The sequence below is a fragment of the Protopterus annectens genome, chromosome 9.part0 (assembly GCF_019279795.1).
Source record: "Protopterus annectens isolate FY-2018-M chromosome 9.part0, PAN1.0, whole genome shotgun sequence".
Taxonomy (NCBI): Eukaryota; Metazoa; Chordata; order Ceratodontiformes; family Protopteridae; genus Protopterus; species Protopterus annectens.
Window position 1 is genome coordinate 983,837,131 of NC_056743.1, and position 21,368 is coordinate 983,858,498.

General features: G+C 41.4%; 1 protein-coding gene across 1 annotated transcript in view; it reads right to left on the reverse strand.

The window, feature by feature from the left end:
* Positions 1-21,368, reverse strand: part of ESYT1 (extended synaptotagmin 1) — an 869,597-nt gene that overhangs the window by 98,777 nt on the left and 749,452 nt on the right. The window contains exon 28 of the mRNA XM_044083745.1: positions 4,446-4,571. Within this exon, the coding sequence (XP_043939680.1) occupies positions 4,446-4,571 (126 nt within the window). The remainder of the gene's footprint in view (positions 1-4,445; positions 4,572-21,368) is intronic.

Here is a 21,368-nt window from a genome sequence, read left to right on the forward strand (position 1 = left end):
CTGGGTTATTATTAAGAACAAATAAATTAATAAATAAATAGATCAATAAATAAGGTAGCGGGATTTACACAGTTATGTATATCTGTAACAGGTATGAAGTTCCAAGTAGAAGGACTTTTTATTAATAATATGCATGTGTTTGTTTTTATTATGTGAATTCCAAATGATTTTATTAATGTGAATTTTAAAAATGGCTAAAAATGGATGTTAATCACATGACATGTTTTGTAAGGGCATTTAAATGAGGGGAAATGATGTTTCAAATTGTATCTGGTGAAGTTCTGTTTTGTATGTGCTGAATTAAAGGAACGAAAGCGCTCATACAGGCTTTCTTGGAATACTGGATAATTTTCGTGTGTCTGAGTTTGAATAGTGTTTTTTAGCACTGTAAGTGCTCACCGGAAGAGGACTGGAAGTGAATGTGCATTGTGTGCATGGGGGGGGGGGGGTGGCAGTTGCTACAGTCAACTTATTTCCACCACACAAATAAAAGCTATCAAGTAACTTGAATGACCAGGACTATGGACATGTGCTTGACAGTCCCAAGCCAGGGGTGACAGCCCTCATAGTTTTTGTGTGAAATCACATACCTACAGTGATGTGTGTGTTCACATTAGCCACCAGTAGCAGGGGTTAAAACCTCATTAGAGATGGCTTTATTCATAAGATGCTGGTAATGGCACAGAATACCACCATGGCATGCTGGGGATACCTAGTACAGGGGAATGAAATGGTTTCAGACTGACAAGACAAGGCTAAATGGTCAGCAGGCACAGAGAGAAAAAAGCACATAAAAATAAGTTAACATTGGGGCTACAACAATAACGGCGGTACATGGGGATGTTGACTGCTAGCAAAGGTCAGCAGGACAACTGAACCTCTGAAAAGAGACATATGTTGCCACCCAGAGCAAAGTAGAGCTAACAGTAATGCTATATGACTGCCTAGTCCAATCAGAGCAAAATATTGCCCAAGCTCACACTTTCAAGATATATTATCTGAACTTTTGTCTACCTGTGGGCAACAAGCTAATCTGGGTGACCAATATTCAACCTCAATGTACTTCCAAGAACTTATAAGGTACCCCAGTGGTTCATGTACATTTGCAGTTGTCAAAGAAGCTGTTTCTGTAGCTTGACCCTAGTTATAGCATTGATATCCACTGTATACTACGTACTGCAAACACACTTTTTCCTCAAGACAGTGTGACAGTGTTTTACCTATAATCCCTTCATCTAACTTACTGTCACTCCGATTCCTAGCATTTTACCAATGCAGTACCCTATAGAGGAAATGAAGACAGCAGGTCCATGAGTACTGACAAACTCAGACACGTCTGGTTTAGCTAGAATAGATCCTTACAGCCTTGTGGCTTTAGCTTTGCTTACATGTTTACATAATTTTACTTATCCTGTGTCTGTACCCTAGTTTTCATGCACTGTGTAACTGCTCTTTACCACAACTGTCCAGTGCTGTATTGTTAGTGCTCTATATTTTTCCTTGATTTCTACAACATGTGATAAATGTTACCATCTTACCTTTACCTTTGTGCAAATCCCTTTGCCTTGCAATGGCTGTGGCTGGAAAAAGTCCATCCCATATCATCCTCTGTCCCATGTTAACAAACAGAAAGCATACACAGATAGATGCAGGAGTGCTGATTGTGATCTGGTGCTAACGGTGGAAGTCTAGTCTAACAATGAAATAAAACTACCTTACCCAGTAGAAAGATAGGAGCTTAGGCAGAACTGATGGACATCCCCATCATTCAAAAGAACTAAGAGTAAATGAATTTGATCCATTTCACATAAAATGGGGAAATACTATCTATAGAAACATGTCTAGAAGAAATATTTATTTTTCTACACTGCTTCCAGGCTCTGTGAAAAAGGTTCATGGAGATCAGTGAGTACAAATGAAAACAAATACAAATAAAAATAAGTACAAATACAGACTGCTTTTTCTTCTACACTGTTTTGCTGCCAACAATCAGTAATTACCTGCTACACTTCTGCGCCTAACTATTCACTTATGAAAAGCAGTGGTGTACTCTTGGTATGTAGGATTGGTGGACATCAGGTTCTCTAAGGCAGTTTCAGCTAGAATAGATCAGCCTTGTCCATACCACCCTCACTACACAGTGGTGAGCTGCACAAGAATGTTAGTCCACACCTGAAGTGATTCATGAAGAAAAGCATGCATTTACATTGATGAACTTCTTGCTGAACTCTGATTAACAAAAGTTAAGCCACCAACTCCTATTTCATTGAACATAACCATAACATGAAGTGAGAGTTTACTATACCTCTCAACTGTACAGATTTTCACAGACTGTCCAGATTTTAGACTCATGTTTTTGGCCCATTTCTCACAAAATCGTGTTTTTCCTGGCAAATCATTGAGGGTTAAAGTCAGAAAATTATGACAGACATTTGAGTTGTAGACTTCATATCCTTCAGAATATTCATGCCAATGCAAAACCTGTTACTCTATCAATTTTCTAAGTTCATAAGAGCAACATTTAAAAAGTGTCCCTATTTTTAGGCCTTTGTCCCCCCCCCCCCCCCCCCATTATTGAAGGCATTTTCCAATTTTCTTGTTGTAGGGGATGGAGAGGTATGGAGTTCACTCAAGTATGTATGGGAGTTAATAAACTTTCCTGTTATCTTCCAAGGTTTATTGATGTTGAACTTGGTAAATATCACTGTATTTTTATTTCTGCCTCTGCATCACCTCAGTAATGCGTGCTAACCCTAACCCTGCCCCCCACCCCAACCCTAACCCACACCGTAAAAATCCTTCCTGTAACATTGCCACTATTAAGACAAATAGGAGGCTAATGTTATGGGAGATTATCAACCTCTATAGTTTACCTTTAAATGATCAAAATATTAAAAGTTTGAACTGCAAAAGATTGAACATAGTATATTGTACACTTATTATACTGAAACTTGATAGATCGAAAGAGGAACTCACTTTCCTCTTCTAATCCATTAACCCTACCACTAACTCCAGCCATATCTTGTTGGAATAGAAGTACTGTTATGAGAAGGGTTATTCCTAAATTGAGGTGTAGAGTTGGGATTAGTGGCAAGGCCAGGGTTAGGGTTAGCAGCCAGTCGTAAAACCCACACTTACCCCCAAAATCTTGTGCATTCAAACAAATGCACATTCAATTTTATGGGCACACATGGCAAAGGTTTAACTAAATGAATGCTCAATCTTTTGCAGGTGACCAGTGTATATATATATATATATGTATAGATGAGACTACTTTGATTCACTGAAAACTCATTTCACTGAATTTCAAAACACTCACACCAAATGGCTGAAAGTTCACATCACTGAAAACTTGTTTCACTGAATCACATTTCACTGAATTTAAGTACTATTGGGCAGATAAAACGTATATGCCCTTTTCCCCACTGTAGTGTAATCCTGGTTTTTATATATACAGTTATGGGGGTACAGCCCCCCACATTGGGGGGTGTGGGGGGCATAGGCCCCACCTACTTTTGATTTTATATTGTTAGCTTTCAGTGAAATGAGATTTATAAATATAAAAGCTAAGTAGGTGGGGGGGGGCTATCCCTCACACACACCCTAACTATATATAATAACTCCAGGATCGCACTACAGTGGGGAAAAGGGCATATACATTTTATTTGCCCAGCAGTACTTTCATTCAGTGAAATGAGTCTTCAGTGATTTGAGCTTTGAGGGTGAATTGAAATTCAGTGAAATGAGTTTTCAGTGAATCAAGGTAGACCCGTATAGATATATATGTGTAGGTGCACACGCACACGCGCACACACACACGCGCACACACACACACACACACACACACACACACACACACACACACACACACACACACACACACACACACACACACACTCAACTGTATGTGCGTGTGTGTGTTTGTGTATATACATGCAAACATACAAAGAGAAGAGAGAGCTCTGGAAGGGTAGCTTGCCACCTACAAAAAATATTTGTATTTATTTATGTAACTTTTTCAGTTCTCACTTTACTCAACAAATTTGTTTAACTGGGTTGATGAGTTGAGAATCACTGAGTAATGCGTTGACTTGAAACCACCAGTCCTTGATAAACACAGGCTACCTGTACCTTAATGTAATCACATAAATGTAATTTTATATAGCTATAGAATCTGCATCATTTAGTTGTACAACAGCTTAAAGACATTTCTGCAATATCCTGTTTGTACTATTTTAAACATGAGACTTTTCCAACTCTCCATTCTTAGCTTAAGAGGACAAATCTTAGAATTCCGCTGAGCTTTGGTGCATATTGCTATCCGCTGGTCTCTGCCAGGGACCCCAACAGCATCCATCACCTGCACTGCCTTCCCGCATGGCAGGGCAGCAGCTGCAGGTTGCTCTGCCCTTCCCAGACATTGCCATAACTAATACTAGGCTTACTTTTCATTGTACTCTGGATTCAGTGTTTTTTTCTTCACAGCAGTTTTCCTCTTAGTGACTCGATTCTTGTCCGGAAGCAGAATGAGAGAAATGTAGGGATCACAGGTATCTTTTGATTTCAGCTTCCTGTTGAGGAACAGATCAAAAATAAGTTAAAGCAGCAGTCACATTCACAACCTTATTCTAATTTACTGTTTGCCCACAAGTTTTGCTGATCACTGTACTACACAATTTGATTTCCACAATTCCAGAGCAGACAGAAAATACACACATATGAGGCAGGATGTGTAAATAATTAGAAAGTATATGCATTTCTATATAACAGAGATACAAAATGGAAATGACATGGTTCTAATCGTATGAGATATGAAAAACTGCAGTTTGACAGCTGATATGTGACAACATGTAGAAAGAAACTCAAATTCTAATGGCAAATAAGGATCACCTGTCCCACCTATTCTGCCCACTTTCTGGATAAACTGCACATCCTAATTAACCAACAGCTTCCTTCTCCTTCCTCCATGGAATTATGCCTTTTATAGGTTCATAGGTTGGTACTAGGCTATTGGCCCTATGGCCTATACAAGCCTAGCCAAACAATTCCCTGGACATTTCTTCCCACAATATTTACAAGTAGGTGGCATATGAAATCACCATTGGTTCATAGGTTGGTATTAGGCTATCAGCCCTAGGGCCTATACAAGCTTAGCCATAACAATTCCCTGAATATTTCTTCCCACAATATTTACTTCCCTGGACCCCTGTCTAGGAGGGCAACTGACGTGATCCACGGGGTGAATTTCCTATCTCCCATCCAATCGTCAAGGTTCCTTTTGAAGAGGGCCAAGGAGGCACTCCGCTTGACACGTATGGGCAGTCTACTCCAGAGTATGGGGAGTCTCTGAGTCAGAAATCTATCCCTCCAGCATGTTTTGTTCATTGTGATGACAAGGTTTAGATCCCTGGAGCGTTTGGCTCTGAGGGATTGGGATTTCTTTAAGTGGAGCATGTCCAACAGCTCAGGGTTTGACATGGCCTTGTATGTTAAGCAGAGATTGCCTCTGAGTAGATGATATGCCACAGAGTATAGCTGGAGTTTTTTTTAGACGGTCAGCATACGGCATCTGCTTTAGGCTTGTGATTCTTATAGTGAGGTATTTCTGTGGCCTTTCAAGCTGTTGCAGATGTCTTGTGAGGTACATACCAAAAGGGCCTTTGTACTCTATAATGGGTCTAATGAGGGATGAGTACAGTGGGACAATGACCTCCTTTTTTCTGGATGAAAAGACCTTAGTGATGAGGTGTGCCACATAGAAGGATTTCCTGACTGTTGTGGCGATGTGGTTATTGAAGGTGAGACCACTGTCCACCTCTGTCCCTAAGTCTCTCATCACACTTTCGGTGTTTAGTATACTACCACCAATGTGGTAATTCATGGGTATACAGTTTTTCCCAAAGGGGATACCTATACATTTCTTGGCATTAAGCTTGAGCCCATGGCTCTGGCACCAAGCATCTGTTTCTCTAAGGCCCTTTTGTAGAATATCCATATCATTTGGGGATTCAATAATGGCTCCCAGTTTGCAGTCATCTGCAAACTTTGTTAGCCAGAGTCCTTTAATGCGGGCCTGTACTTCAGAGAAGTAGATGCCGAACCAGACCGGTCCCAGGACTGAACTCTGAGGTACTCCACTTGTCACTTGTTTGGAGATGGATTTGGAGTCGGCTACTTTTACAGTCTAGGTTCTGTCAGTAAGCTAATTGGCAACCCGTTGAGTGATGTAAGGATTTATGCCCAGCTTAGTAAGTTTATCTATGATTTCAGAGTGGGGGATAGTGTTGAAGGTCTTGGCGAGGTCCAGATAGGCTGTGTGGACCACCTTACCCTCGTTCACAGCTCTGGAGACTGATTCAAAGAATTCAATCAGGTTCAGGAGACAAGATCGGCCCTTCACAAACCCAAACTGGGTGGGGTCCAGTGTTTGAAGGTTGCCAATGTCTTTGTTTATAAGTTCCATGATAATGCATTCCATGCCCTTGCAGATCAGGCTCGTCAGACTGATGAGATGGTAGTTCCCGGGATCCAAGGTGGATCCCCTCTTGTGGAGTGGGATAACTGTAGCTGTGCTCCACTCAGTAGGCACAAAGCCTGAAGTGAGGCTATGATTAAACATGACACTTAGGTGAGGTGCCAGTTCATTTTGTAGTTCATGTAGTACACAGCCTGGGATGTCATCTGGTCCCATGGATGCTGTATTCTTAGCTTTGGAGAGTGTGGTTTCTACCTGTGTTGCCGTGAATACCAGAATTTGGTAATCTTTTGGTATTGAGATGGGCCCTTTAGGGGGTGAAGTTGGCACCAAATCAATCTGCCAGGATATTGGCAATATCCTTGGGATCAGTATATTTAATGCCACTCTGTTGTAGCTCAGAGCAGATCTGAGCATTGCCATTTAGATTCTTGACATAACTATAGAATGCCTTGTGGTTGTCTTTGGAATCTTTGGCAATTTTATTTTCGTAACTATCTTTGGAGGATTTTATGAGGGATCTCAGCTTCTTATTAAGGTTGGTAAGGGAGTTTTTTGCATCCTGAGATTTTCCTCTTTTCTGCAACAGTTTCTTCCTTCTGTTGTACAGTTTGTTTATGGCATGGGACCATCAGATTGACTTTCTTTGTTTGGAGGAGAGCATCTTGATTCTATTTGGGATGGCAGGATTCATGCATGAGTGGATGTGCTCATACAGTGCCTTAGTGTAGGATTCAGCAGTGACTTAAGTAGCATGAAGTTGGCTTTGGAGGATTCAGCAGTGACTTAAGTAGCATGAAGTTGGCTTTGGAGAGGTTTTTTACGGAGGTTTCCTTACTGGGGGGTGGGGGTGGGATGTGGATGTCAGGAGTGATTTGCTTATGGTCAGACCTGACCAATGAGGGGGTGACCACTGGTGTGGAGCATCTTTCTCCCATGTTGGTAATGACCAGGTCTAGGATATTGGAGCCCCTGGTGGGACAATGGATTAGCTGATCCAGGGCATTGGAATTTATGAATTCCAAGAACCGTTGGGAAAAGGTGTTGGTACCCGAGTAGTTTTCCCAGTTAATGGCAGAGAAGTTGAAATCACCCAGTATTAGGGTGTTTGGTTGTGTCTTGATATTTTCCAGTATGTTTAGAAAGGTGTAGCGAGAATCTTGGGGCATGGTGGGGGATCTGCAGCAAGCCACAATTTGGATTGCAGTCTTACCTAGTGTTAGAGAATTTCAGATGCATTGTGTTGGGCAACTAGCCTGGAGGTGTGAATATCCTTGGTGAAGATGGACACTCCTCCACCTTTAGTGTTTCAGTCTTGGTTTGGTGGCCGGAAAGTGTGGTAAGAGTTGTAGCCTGGTATTGCACGGGTGTTCCCTGGAGTTTTGAACCAGGTCTCAGTTACTGCACAGATATCGATGTTCTCCATTTTTAGGAGAGCCTCGAGAGAGTGCATTTTGAGGTTTAGACTTCTAGCATTGAGTAGCATTAACTTCAGATTTTTGAATGCTTGTATCTGTTACAGTGGTGGTTTTGTCCTTTGAACCTTACCTAAAAAAGGCACTATAGGGGTGACAAGAGCTTTAGCCAGTAATCTGAATCCCAGGGGTGACAGGTGCAGACCATCTCTGGTAAAGCATAGTGGTTTGTTGATCATGTCATCCCAGGCAGACAGATACTGGATCCCCTTTAAATGACACCAGAAGTTTAGCCAACTGTTGAAGTCAATCATTTTGTCCTTATACTGTGGTATCATTCTGGGCGAAGGCAGGATGCTACTCAGGGCTAGGGTCATACCTGCCTGGGCCACATGATCTGAGAGCTCTTCCATGGAAATGACATGGTTCTAATCCTATCAGATGTGAAAAATTGCAGTTTGACAGCTGATCTGTAACAACATGGTGAAAGAAACTCATGTATTCTGACTTTTGACACTATTTCTGATACAATGAGCTTTCCAGAAAGTCTATTCCATTCATCCAACACCTGAGCCATAAAAACATGTTCCTTTTATGTCCTCATCCAGCACTTCAGCCATAAAAATACATTCCCTGTATGTCCTCGTCCAACATCTCAGCCATAAAATACATTCCTCATGTCCTTATCCAGCACCACAACCATAAAAATATCTTCCTTGTATGTATCATCAATCACCTCAACTTTAAAAATACCTTCCTTTTATGTCTTTATTCAGTACCTCAACCATAAAATACCTTGCTTGTATGTCCTCATCCAATACCTCAACCATAAAATAACTTCCTTATATGTATCATCCAGAACCTCATCCATAAAAATACCTTCCTTTTATGTCCTCATCCAGTACTTCAACCATAAAAATAACTTCCTTGTATATTTTCATCCAGTAACTCAGCCATAGAGATACCTTGTACATTATCATTGAGCACCTTGGCCATAAAAATATCTTCCTTATATGACCTTATCCAGCAGCAATAGCATAAAACATTTTCTTTGCATATGCCCATATAGCACTATTGCCATAAAAAATGACCTTCCTTGAATGCTCCTTGAACCTCCCATCTAGTTTCTTCAAAATCTTGATGTTAACAATACCATCATAGAAATTACTATATGACTAGACCAATCTCTTAACTTTCAAATACACATTGAAAACATTGGCAAAAAGCTCAACACACAACTGCTCTGGGTGAATAAGCTATTGCCTCTTCTGTCCAGACCTGCCAAAGCTGTAAAAGACAAAGGCATACTCTTATCTCATCTTGAATATGGACTACCCATTATAGCTACAGCCTCAAAGAAAAATGCCACCGCCTTACAAACTATCTCCAAAAAATCTGCTGGTTCATTACTGATTCCCCCAAAAATGAATGCCACTGCTTAACTCTCACCAAAGCTAAATGGCTCCTAGTACATTTGAGTCAACCTCCTACTAGGAGCTCTAATTCACATAGCCCTTTCTCCTGAGACATCACCCCCTCTCACTCAGAACTCCCACATATAATCTCAGGGGTATCTCTCAATCTGAACCCGCACTATTAACTCCAAAAAGTAATCTTTATTGCACTGACCATGCATTCTCCCTCCTAGCACCCAAAATAGGGGACTCCATTCCTTTCTCAGTCCGAGACATCCAAAAGTACTCTGACATCAGACAATAGCTCAAAGAACACCACTTCACCCCAGCAAAGTGCAGCTGCACTCCCTCAGGTCACGTTACATGATCCTGCAGCTCTCTCACACACCCTGTACCCCTATTTCATCCTTCCTTATCTCATCTTGTCATCCCCTTTACTTACTGCCTCTCATTCATCCAACTTCCCTCTTTTCTTTGCATCTCTCTCACACTTCTCCTTTCTTTTCCTCTTACCTCTCACATTTTCTCTGTCTTCTCCCCATGGTATCCTTTTCCTGCAACTATTCTAAACGTGCCTCTTTCAATGTCTTTATATCTCTCTACACATAACAATATGCTGCTATCCCTGTAACATAAGCCAGATCAGTCATTATTACTGCATCATATCCATAAAGCTCTGCTAAGCATAATTCCATTTTTCCATCCACGTTTTGACGTTCTTAACTGCTTCTTGAACTAAATGCTGTAGCATATTCTTGCACCTGTAAATATGTATATAGATATAGAATACATATATATATATATATATATATATATATATATATATATATATATATATATATATATATATTTCCCTTTTTTAGCATTTCCTTGTATCTGTAAATATGTTTTGTTCATTTCTTATGTGATCATATTCACCCGGACTGTGCCTGCAAATGGTCCACTGAGATCAGTGCACTACCATGGAAAACAAATACAAATAAATAAATAAAATAAAAAAAGTAAAAAAATCTACCCTTTTATACTCCTACAGCACTTTTCTGAAAGAGTGTATCTACTCTGGTTATGCAAATTTGTTTATGTTGCTCTTCAAAACAGTAAATATTAAATTCTAGTAATCTTTCTTTATGTGCCTTCTTGTGAAGACCATGGCAAAATTTCTGTTGCCTACTCCATATTGCCTGTAACCTGACTATATGCTGGTAGAAATTATATCTCCAACACAGCTATGCGATACTTCAGATGAGGTCTTACCAGCAGCCTATACAGAAGGGTAATAGCTGTTTTTTTAGGTCTACTCTGTTTGGTTAAAATGCCTGAGCTCTAAACATTATAGTTCACACATTTCTGCACACAGCCCATTACCTAGAATACATAATATAAGCCTGTGAGCAAAGGAATTAGGCAAATACGCCAACAGTTAAAGTAAGTATTTCTGTTGGGGAGCAAGCTCGGCTCGCTACACTCCCCATGCTGGTGCTTCCCCCCTTGCCCATATATTCATACTTTGAGGTCACTTAAACTCAGCGAAAGCATAAAACGGAAAAAAAATGATTGCCCTTTTTTTTCCACTGCTCTTCAAACTCAGAGTAATTTTAACACACACTTTCATGCATAAGTACACAACTACAACTTGTAGAGAGAAGGACAAACTGATTACCCCTCAAGTCAAACTGCACAGGCAAACAACAGTCAACAATTAGGTAAACCATTTTTTACTGCTGGCTTGTATTATAGGTTCATATACTAGGCTAATGACCACTTGCACCTTTTTAAGCCTAGCTAAATATATCTGACAATTTTTTGGTACCCAAGGTTACTTTAAGGAATATGTGTGGGCTTGGGTAGTCTATATTTACAGGCTGTTTCTGTCTATTCAAGACATAGGTGTCAGATTAGGTGTAAATCTCTGATTTCCTACTCACTAGTCCAAGTTATGATTAAACTGGGTTAGGGAAAAAAATCTGCTTCACATGGATTGGAAGCCTGTTCCAGAAAAGGGGTAGTCTCCTAGACACAAACCTGTATTTCCAACATGTTCTGTTTACATCACAGACGAGGTTTAAGTCCCTAAATTGAGTAAGTCTGATGTTATTTGTTTCATGAATGTTTAGGATGTCCATCAGAGTGGGATTAGCAGATGCCATGCACGCCAGGCACAGATCGCCTCTCATCACTGCATTTAAAAGACAAATAGGAATAATATCGCAGAACAATATTCTCAGGACATGAAATTTGACTCCTGCTGTGAGCTATCACAGCGGCAAACAGCTCAGATTTGCCACTATGACAGACACGAAGGGAAGGTGTTTAGGGGAAGGAGATAAGTTTAAGGACTACAACTCAGGCATAACAAAAGAATGAAAATTGGCTACTTTAGAAAAAAAAAAAAAAAAGAAGTAACAGGCACTGAGAATACCGTCCTCTGTGATTATCCCTATTTGTCTTTTAAGTAGTCAATGAAAGGCAGAAAAAAAAGAAGTTATGTACTTACCATAACGTTCCATGTGAGTTGTTCATCTCGCCTTCATTCTTACAGATGGGTTCGGAGCCGATCCTCGGCTCCGAGTCGGTCTACTGCAAAGCTCGAGGTCTTCAGATAGCTCGAGGCCAAGTCCCTATCCCATGATGCACCTAGAGTTACCTCAGATCTTGTTTGCTGCGTATAATAATACCATACATCATTCTAACACTCTATAAGAGAAAGCTATAGAAAGGATGAGCAACCAGGAAGAATCCAGCATCTCAGTCTTCGAAAAACCCTGGAGGGGGTAGGAGGGTGGGAAGTAAGAATGAAGGCGAGATGAACAACTCACATGGAACGTTATGGTAAGTACATAACTTCTTTATGTGAAGTTGTTCTATCTCACCGTTCATTCTTAAAGATGGGTAGCGTCCCAAGCACCATCTATTTTGGGTGGCTCATGGGAGTATGAATTTTAGGACAGTAGACCCAAAGGAGGCCCTGTCAACTTTGTAATGAGTGATAAAGGTATGAGGTCTTGACCAAGTGGCTGCTGCACAAATGTTATCTATAGGAAGTCTAGCAGAAAAAGCAGAGGATGTAGACACTGCTCTGGTATAATTATCCGTAATTTTTTGTTGTAAGGGCATATTAGCAGCTGAATAAGCAAATGTGATACAATCGGATAACCACTTAGAGTTGTTTTTGCCGCTGGCATACCTTTTCTGGAATTTGAAAAGGAAACAAAAAGCTGTTCTGATTTTCTAAGTCCAATCCAAGTAAAATCTGAGCTGTCTATGAACATCAAGCTTGTGCGGCATATACTCTAAGTTGCTGGAGTGACTGGGGAAGAACACTGGCAAATCGATAATTTGGTTAAGGTTAGCTTCAGTACAAACTTTAGGCAAAAAGGAGGGATTAGTTCTAAGTGGGAGATTGTCAGCATGGAAAATCAAATAAGGAGGCTTAATGGACAAGGCTTGAAGCTCTGATGGTCACTGTGGCTTGCTGGTGGGGGTAGAACAAAAGGATGACCTATTGTGACATGAAGAGAGGTCAGTCACCACTGAAGATCCTTTTTGCATGTGTTTGTGATCATTATAAGATGAGACATTGGGAGCTCTTGGTAAGACCACTGAGTGAACAACAGCCATTGTAGAATTCACATGTGCTTGTGACCCAACAGTATGGCTAATATTGCAGCTGCCATCATGCCTAACAATTTTAGTACTTCTGATGTTGGAGCCTTGTTTTTGGCTATGATATTGTGGTCATGCTGATGGAGTAGTAAGACTCTTTCTGCTGGAAGTCTCAGAGTGGTGGTGGTGGTGGTGTCCAATTTTGCTCTGATAAAAATGGTATGCTGCGATGGCGACAAGGCAGATTATCCTGGGTTTACTGTAATGCCCAGCTGACTGCAGAGTGAAAGAGTAGTGTCCCTGGCTTGTATGAGTTGATGCCTGGTGGTGGTGGTGGTGGTGAGGACCCAATCGTCTAGGTACGGAAACACCTGGAATACTAAACGTCTCAGGTGAGCCGTGACCACTGCCATGCATTTGGTGAACACTCTAGGGGCTGTAGTGAGACCAAAGGGCAGAGCTCGAAACTGGTAATGATTGGCTCCCAGCTGGAAGCGCAGATGATCCCTGAATGGTCTGGCCATTTTTATGTGGTAGAAGACATCCTGAAGATCTATCAAGCACATCCAATTGTCGTTCCCTAAAAAGGAAAGTATTGACTGAAGCGTGACCATCCAGAACTTCTCTTTCTTGACAGATCTGTTTAGTCTGCTGAGGTCCAATATAGGACTCCAGTCCCCTGTCTTTTTTGGAACTAAAAAAAATCTTGAGTAAGTTCCGGATCCTATCTGGTCTGCTGGGACTGGCTGGATGACTCTTTTTGTTAGCAACGATTGGACTTCTATTGTTGCCTGACCCCTGTAACTGGGTGGAACGTCCGGGAATTTTCTTGTCAATGGAGGGGGTGCAGCGAAAGGAATGAAATATCCTCTGGAAATGATACTTTGTAGCCAGTTGTCATTTGTTATTTTGAGCCAGACGTCTGGATACAAAGATAAGCGACCCCCCCAACTGCCTCTAGAGTAGGACAGTCAGGCCTCCTTTCAGGAGTGCTGGAAGGGCTTCCCAAAGAAATTATCTCTGTCGCCCTGATTTTGCGGACCCCTCTGCCACAAGGGTGGCATCTTCCATTATTGCCCCCTCCTCTGCCCCTGGAGGGGGGTTCACCACATGTGTCCTGAAAGGCTCTTTGGACTTTGCGGAACTACATCTCCCCCCCCCTTTGACCCTTGGGGTAGGGTCTGGTAGGGGTGGAAAAATGGACTCCGACGGCAGACAGAGTCTTTCCTTCCTGCACACACCTGGTCAAAGTTTCCTTAACTTTGGGCCCGAAAAGGGACGAGCCATCAAAAGGGGTATTTACAAAGGATGACTTAAAGGGCTCCGCGAAGGAACACAAGCGCATCCAGGAGTGTCTCCTAAGAGCAGTTCCTGTACCCGCTGCCCTGCTCGCTCCATCAGCTGCATATAAAATGAAGGGCATGGATGAGTTTACTATGGAATTGAGGATAGAAGCTGAGAGGCAACTTTATCTGAAGCTGCTGCAATTACTGTACCCTGAAGAGTATCTCTGCGCTCTTTTAGGAGATCTCTTTGCAGTCTAGTGAAACAGGTTAGATAGTTGAGCGAACGCAGTGCAAAAGTCGCTGAACTGTAAGTGCGCTTCCCATATCTATCCATGATCCTAAACTTTCTGTTAGGAGGATGAATAGAGGAGGAAGTTTCTGAAATTTCCTTTTTGGTGGCTGCCGCCACTACCATGGCATCAACTGGCACACCCTTAGTAAGAAAGGATTTGTCCTGGGAGGCAGAAATAAATGTATTAGGCCTTCGGGGACAGGCTCCATGTGTCCGGAGACTCCCACGCCCTTCGTGAGACCAGTTGCATAAGCTCATCAAAGGGCGGAGACACCCAAGAGGTGGAGGGCTGAGACCCGAAAGCCTTCAGGAGAACCGACTCATCTTCAGTAGGGTTGGTGGACTGCCAGTCACCCCCCTTGCCTAAGGATTTCTAATATCTCAGCAAATGAGATTTCCTCAGATGGGGACCATGGGGACACTTCTGATTCATCCAAGTTGGTATCGGATGTGAGGGACTCCTGTGGGGAGTCTAAATGCTTCCTCTTACAGACTGTCTTCCTGGGAACCTCATCAGTGGTGGCTTCTGGTGAGGTCTCAGAAGAGCAGGGGCCACCCAATGGGGCTTCCTGAGGCTCTGGGTCTCTACGCTTGGCAAGGATCTGTGAAGCAGAAGCAGACACAGGCCTTTTTGGGAAGGAGGTAGCCGGACCTGAAGTTGAAGATGTCTTAGGAGACATAACTTTCCTTATGGCTTTGAAGGCACCTCTGCTCCGATGAGAAGGGACAGATGGATCCAAGGAAACCGTCGATACCCCCGACACCGGGACAATGGGGCTCTGAGCCAGAGGTAGGAGCCGAGCTCATCCGAACTGACGCTCTGAGAGGCAGAGTCGGAACAGACAAGTCAGTCTGACTATCCTCCCCGGACCCGACCAGATAGTGTCGACTCCTAGATTCCTCGATCGCCTTCAAGGACGTCAGAGTAAACGGAGCCGAGGACACTGGAGCAGGCGTCGGCTTTGAAGGCTCAACGATCATCAAGTCTGACTCCTCCAGCTCTGAAGGGCCAGTATGGCTCGGAGGAGGAAGAGTAGTAGATGGTAAAAGGGTCTTCTGTTCCAAAGCTGTTCGGGTCAGAGCCGATAAAAATTTTGCAAAGGCCGGTGCCTGTAAAAGCTTCTGCACCACACAATCCATATCCAACTCGGAAAGGCTTATCAAATACCGAGAAGAGTGGATAGAAGGAAGTACAGACTGCAGGAGTGGAGACTTAGGCACTTCGGATACCAGTTCCAAAACCAGGGACTGGCTCCGAAAGGATAAGACGGTCGGCTCCGATGTCTCTGTCGAACCGACGTTGAAGATTTTTTTGATTTCTTTACTTTAGAAGAAGTAGAAGCCTTAGAAGACTTTGAGGATTTGCTGGACCAGTCCTGGTCGCTCAAAGCTTCTTGAAAGGAAGGTTTAACTAAACCTCTATCAATTAACTTTCTCTTTCTCTCCTGGAGAACCCTAGAAGAGAAAGAATGACAGATGGAGCAGCATTCCTGGAGATGCAATGCTCCCAAACAATAAACACAATTCACATGAGTGTCAGTGACAGACATTTTCTGCCCACATTTAGGACGTCTTAAACCCTGCTTTAGGGTGTTTATCTTTATCATGGTCAACCATACTGTAACACAAAATGTCAATAGGGTGCTGTAAAAAAACTAGACACATCCAAACAAGAAATATCAAACAAGCCCTTTTAAAACTATGGGCTTAAACAGTAATCAGCACACATAAACACTATACTATTTATCTACTCTCTAAAGACTAAATATATCAAAGTTGTGACAGAAAAGTCACGATACAAAGGCACACAACTACAATATAAACTAGTACTGCACACACTCTACACTGTTTATCTAAACTCTAAGACTAATTATACCTAAGCTTTGACAGAAAAGTCCCTATTCAAAACTCTAAGGACTAAACATAACAAGCTGTGACAGAAAGTCACTACTCTACGCACACACTACAATCTAAAGTACTATAAAAAATTTTAACATTGCCTAAAATAAAATGAGGCCAAGAGAGCTATTAATAGTTTAGCAAAAAGGAACAACAAGGGAAGGAAAACTACAAAATAATCTATAAGAGCGAATCTAAGTATCTAAAGATAATTTTTTATTAGTATGATAATATATTTGCAAGAAAAAAAGGTTTTACTGGACCAAGCTAGCGAGAACCTCCGATCTATTGCAGCGGCAAACTAGATCCGAGATAACTCTAGGTGCATCATGGGATACGACTTGGCCTCGAGCAATGTGAAGACCTCGAGCTTTGTAGTAGGCCCAGAGCTGAGGATCGGCTCCGAACCCATCTGTAAGAATGAACGTCGAGATAGAACAACTTCACATCTGTAATTAAATCTGACTGACTAAAAGAAAGCATGGTATACGTGAAAAGGCTATAATGTAGTGTACTGACTCACCAGATGCGCAGTAGCAAGCACCACCCAAAACCCTCCCCTGTTGTACGTCAATTGGAAGTATTCAATATTCATCCGGTGTGAATGAATATTAAAGCAATGCTGACTTCGTATTAAAAGAACGTAACGTTTCACAAAGCTTATGTGAAAGTTACATTTTCAAGTTAAATATTCAAAATTGTTTCACATTTATTTCAATGTATAAACTGGCACTAACGAAAAGGTGTTGAATTGAGGTTATGGAAACAGTGCGAGTGAGAGATTTTTCTTCTTTAAAAAAATTGTTTGACAAAGAGGGCCAAATCTATTCTTACAATTGTTACGCAATTTGTTCACACAAAGGATTGCTTATCTAAACACAATATCTTCCACAGTTTAAGAGGGAATCGCTGAAAACAATTTGCAAATTCAACTGCTAGGGGCAACATTTGGAACAATGTATCCATTTCTCTCTCTTCTACACTCCATCCTTCTGAAAACATGCTAAAATTATTACAAACCGGACTCGCATAAAGTCCCCTCCCACATCATACCGAATGCTCATAATACTAGACCCAAAAGATACACAAGCCACTCTTAATGACATATTTAAAGGTTTCATAAAGATGTAGAAGACCCACTCTGCTACACTGCTCATGCGGACCCAAACTTATGTTGTGTATTCATGTGATATTTTTATAGTACAATTATTTGTATCTGTACAAGTTAATCGTATGCATGGTGTCACTGCCTAATATAAATGGCATGTCAATCATGCCTCATTTCATATGCAACTGTTCACGCCAATCACCGGAGCCACGCCCACTCCTGTGCAAAACTGAAGGTGAGCCAGTACACTACACTATCGCCCGTGAAAACACATGTAAAGTCAATGGATCGACAGGAGCTTATGGGCTATGATGTAAAATTTTAAAGACAAACCTAAAGGTAGACTAAAAAATCAAGATGCTGGACCCCATGTGGGCTGACTCTGGAATTACATTAACAAAAAAAAAAAAGTATATTGAGTCTAAAAGTGATGCTAAAATGTAGGAAACATCAAGACGTGTATTATTTATTTATTTATTTACCAGGAAATTCCAACTGAACACAGGTCCTTTTTCAGTGGAGGTCAGGGGAGAAAAGCTTCACAGAACAATAAATGAGCAGCAGAGTACATGAAGAACAATTGAAGATACATGCAATAGCAAATAATACATACTGCAGCAAACATTAGCTATACATGCAATATGAAACATAGCAATGAGCAGATACACCAATACCTAGCTAGAGCCTAGCAATCATCCGTTTATTTTATTATTATGCATTTGTCAACTGCTTGCATTATACACTTTTGCTTGCTACTGCTTACCTTTTAACCAATTTATATTTATTTATTTATTTTGAAAAAATAAACATGGTTTTCCATTTGAGTGTGGTTCTCCTTTAATGACCTAAGTAAATTCTGTTGCAATCCTCAGATGGGTCTCATTGCTAAAACTGTTGCAGATGACTGATTTCTACTCCCACTTAAACAGCTGGATCAATAAGTCAGTTGGCTATTTGCAACAAATATAATGAGAATTTTAAAAACAAATCTCTGTGGTGGAATACCCACATAAATAAATGACATAACAAAAGATACCAGTGCTGTACTATAGGGCTCAGGATGATGCCTCTCCAATTTGGCATCTATATCTCAGACTTTCATGCCTATGGTTATCTAAGTTTACAAACTGTGTTATTTGATCTTCTGCTGACTCCTAATTGCTTCAATATTCGTTAAACCATGTCAACAATTGATGTAAGAGCAATTGTCTCAAATTAAATGTGAAAAAAATGTAGCAAAGTTCATTTTGGTATACAAAACATATTTACATACCATATAGCTAACACACTCCTCCAATCAGACATGGTCATAAGGGATCTAGGCACCCTTGATAATTCCTCATCATTTGACCATTGTGTCTCCACAGTGGTTTGGAAAGTCTTCTATCTGGCTCATCTAATTTCCAAAGGCACCTCTACTAAATCCAAAAAAGTCTTAATTCCCCTTTACTCGTATCTCATCAGACCCATTATTGAATATATTGGGGTTCACAACAGGTGCATGAGAGCCAGGCACTCAAAAATCTCTGTTTCATAGCCAGGGATATGAGCACCTTGTAGCTGCTGAACATAAATTATGTAAGCAAATTGGTGTAAAAGGGTACTGAATTTAATTGGTTTTGTCTGATGATGTTTGGTGACTGCACTAAACGAAAGTGCTTACCAATAAAATTATTTCTGATAGTGGATGGTTTGCCTTTTTTTTTCTACTGCCAGCTTTTTTGTGTTCCTGTTGTTTTTTCCTAGTTCAGTGGTGATCAGTACCTTGTAGCTCAGCTAGACTGCTGCTCATGTGCAAACTTGGTTATGAGTTTGGCCAATCAGCTGTGGGAGAGAAGCACTGCTCATGCTTGGATATGAGTTCAAGTAAGCAGCTGTGGGGAGGGAGGCATTTAGGATTAGCAAGTGGGAGGGATGTTTAGAATTCAATAGTGGGAGGGGGATTTTAAGGTTAGGGAATGGGAAGAGAGTTTTAGGGTTAGGGAGTAGTACGGGAGGTTTAGGTTTAGGGAGCAATCAGGTAATTTTGGTTTAGGGAGCAGGAAGGGAGTTTTAGGGTTAGGGAGCAATTGGGGAATTTAGGTTTATGGAGCAAGAAAGGAGTTTTAGGGTTAGGGAGCAATTGGGAACTGTAGGTATAGGGACTGAAGTTGGAATTTTAGGTTTAGGACGTAATCATGGACTTTAGGGTTAGGAAGGGGGGATGGAGGTTTAAGGCAAGGGACCAAGAAGTCTGGTTGGAAACTGAGTGGGGCTTTTCTGTTTTGGGTTGTGGTAGATTCCGGACCACATGCTCCAGTGACCTCAACCTCATTACCACAATCAACAGAATGTGCTGGAGGGACATGTTCATAATCCAGAGACTGCCCTTGCTACGGAACAGACTTCCCATACATGTCAAACAGAGCACCTCACTGACCCTCTTCAACAGAAACCTTGATGAGTGGATGGGAAATAGAAAATTCACCCCGGGGATCACTCCAGTGGCTCGACTCAACAGAGGCACTGGGAACTAAAGTCAGGTGGCACGATGTCAGGGTAATCCTATGGGCTAGGTTTGTAAAGGCTTCAGGGCCATTAGCCTAGTACACACCTATGAACCTATAATGTATCTCTCATATCTGGAACAAATTTCCACCACGTGTGAAGCAAGTAGCACCCTTGCCACCTTCAAAGTAAATCTAGATAATTGTATTGGCAACTTCAAATTCTCCTCTAATCTATCATGTCTTGCCCACCTTGAGGCTGGAAGGAACCTTTGAATGGGGGTTTTCACTAGGCTTGTAATAGTTTGCAGACTGATTGCCTAGTAGTTGCCTATGAAGCTATATACAAGGAAGAATTATTTAACCTGGTAGTGAACTGGGGTGATTTAGCAGACAGGCCAAACATACATGTCAGGGAAAGGCATCACCTTAGCACAGAATGGATAGTGATTGTCAAAGCTAGAGTGGAAAGGTACATCACTGTGAATTTTACCTGTAAATGAAGATGGAATTGAAAGGGTGCCAATGAAGCAGAATTGAGGTGTAGGAATTCATGTACTAGGAAAAAGGAATAACAGAATGAAACAGAGGAACAAACAACAGGAATTCTGAGTAAGGGTGGGCAGTATTACTATGCAATGCAAGAAGTTTGAAAAGGTAGATGGCCAAGTTGAAAGCAATGATGCAGGAAGGGAGTCACTGATATTAAAGAAACATGAGCTAGTAATAAGAGAGGTCTATAACAAGTGATGTCAATGGCAAGGGCTGTTTAGAAAAGACAGAGAAGGAAGGTTTGGGAGGGTTATTAATAATCTACCTCAGGGATGGGATCAACTGCAAGGTTTGAGAGCAAGAGAATATCACCCCATTAAGGCTATAAGGAAGAGACGATGGTCAGAACCTAAGGTAAATACATCTGTGGCTAAGAAACAAGAAGGGGGTGTGCTGGTAAAGTGATACAGTGTCATCCTAAAGGCACATCAAGGAAGGAAGATGACTGACTGGAGGACAAAATAAAAGGATGGCATAAGAGAATTGCAGGGGTATTTACATGAGACATCTGAACTTGACAGGTACAGAGTGGGACATCCACACTCTAGCGTGGGATTGGAACAAGGGTTAACATATGTTTCAGACTGCAAAACACTTATCCATCTGATGCAGGACTTTACCAGAAAAGACAGAATACTGTCATGGCTCTAACCAAAGCAAAGGATGTCAGCAATGCCCAGGTGAAGGCACTATTTGCCAACACCATTTTTGTTTCAAATGATGTAGAAAGATAAGCTTTCAAAGACAAACTCATTTGTGTGGGACCTCGAGAGGTGGATTATGTTGAATAGGAGGAGATGATAAAAGGTTAGTTAAGGATGTGGAAGAAAGATGATG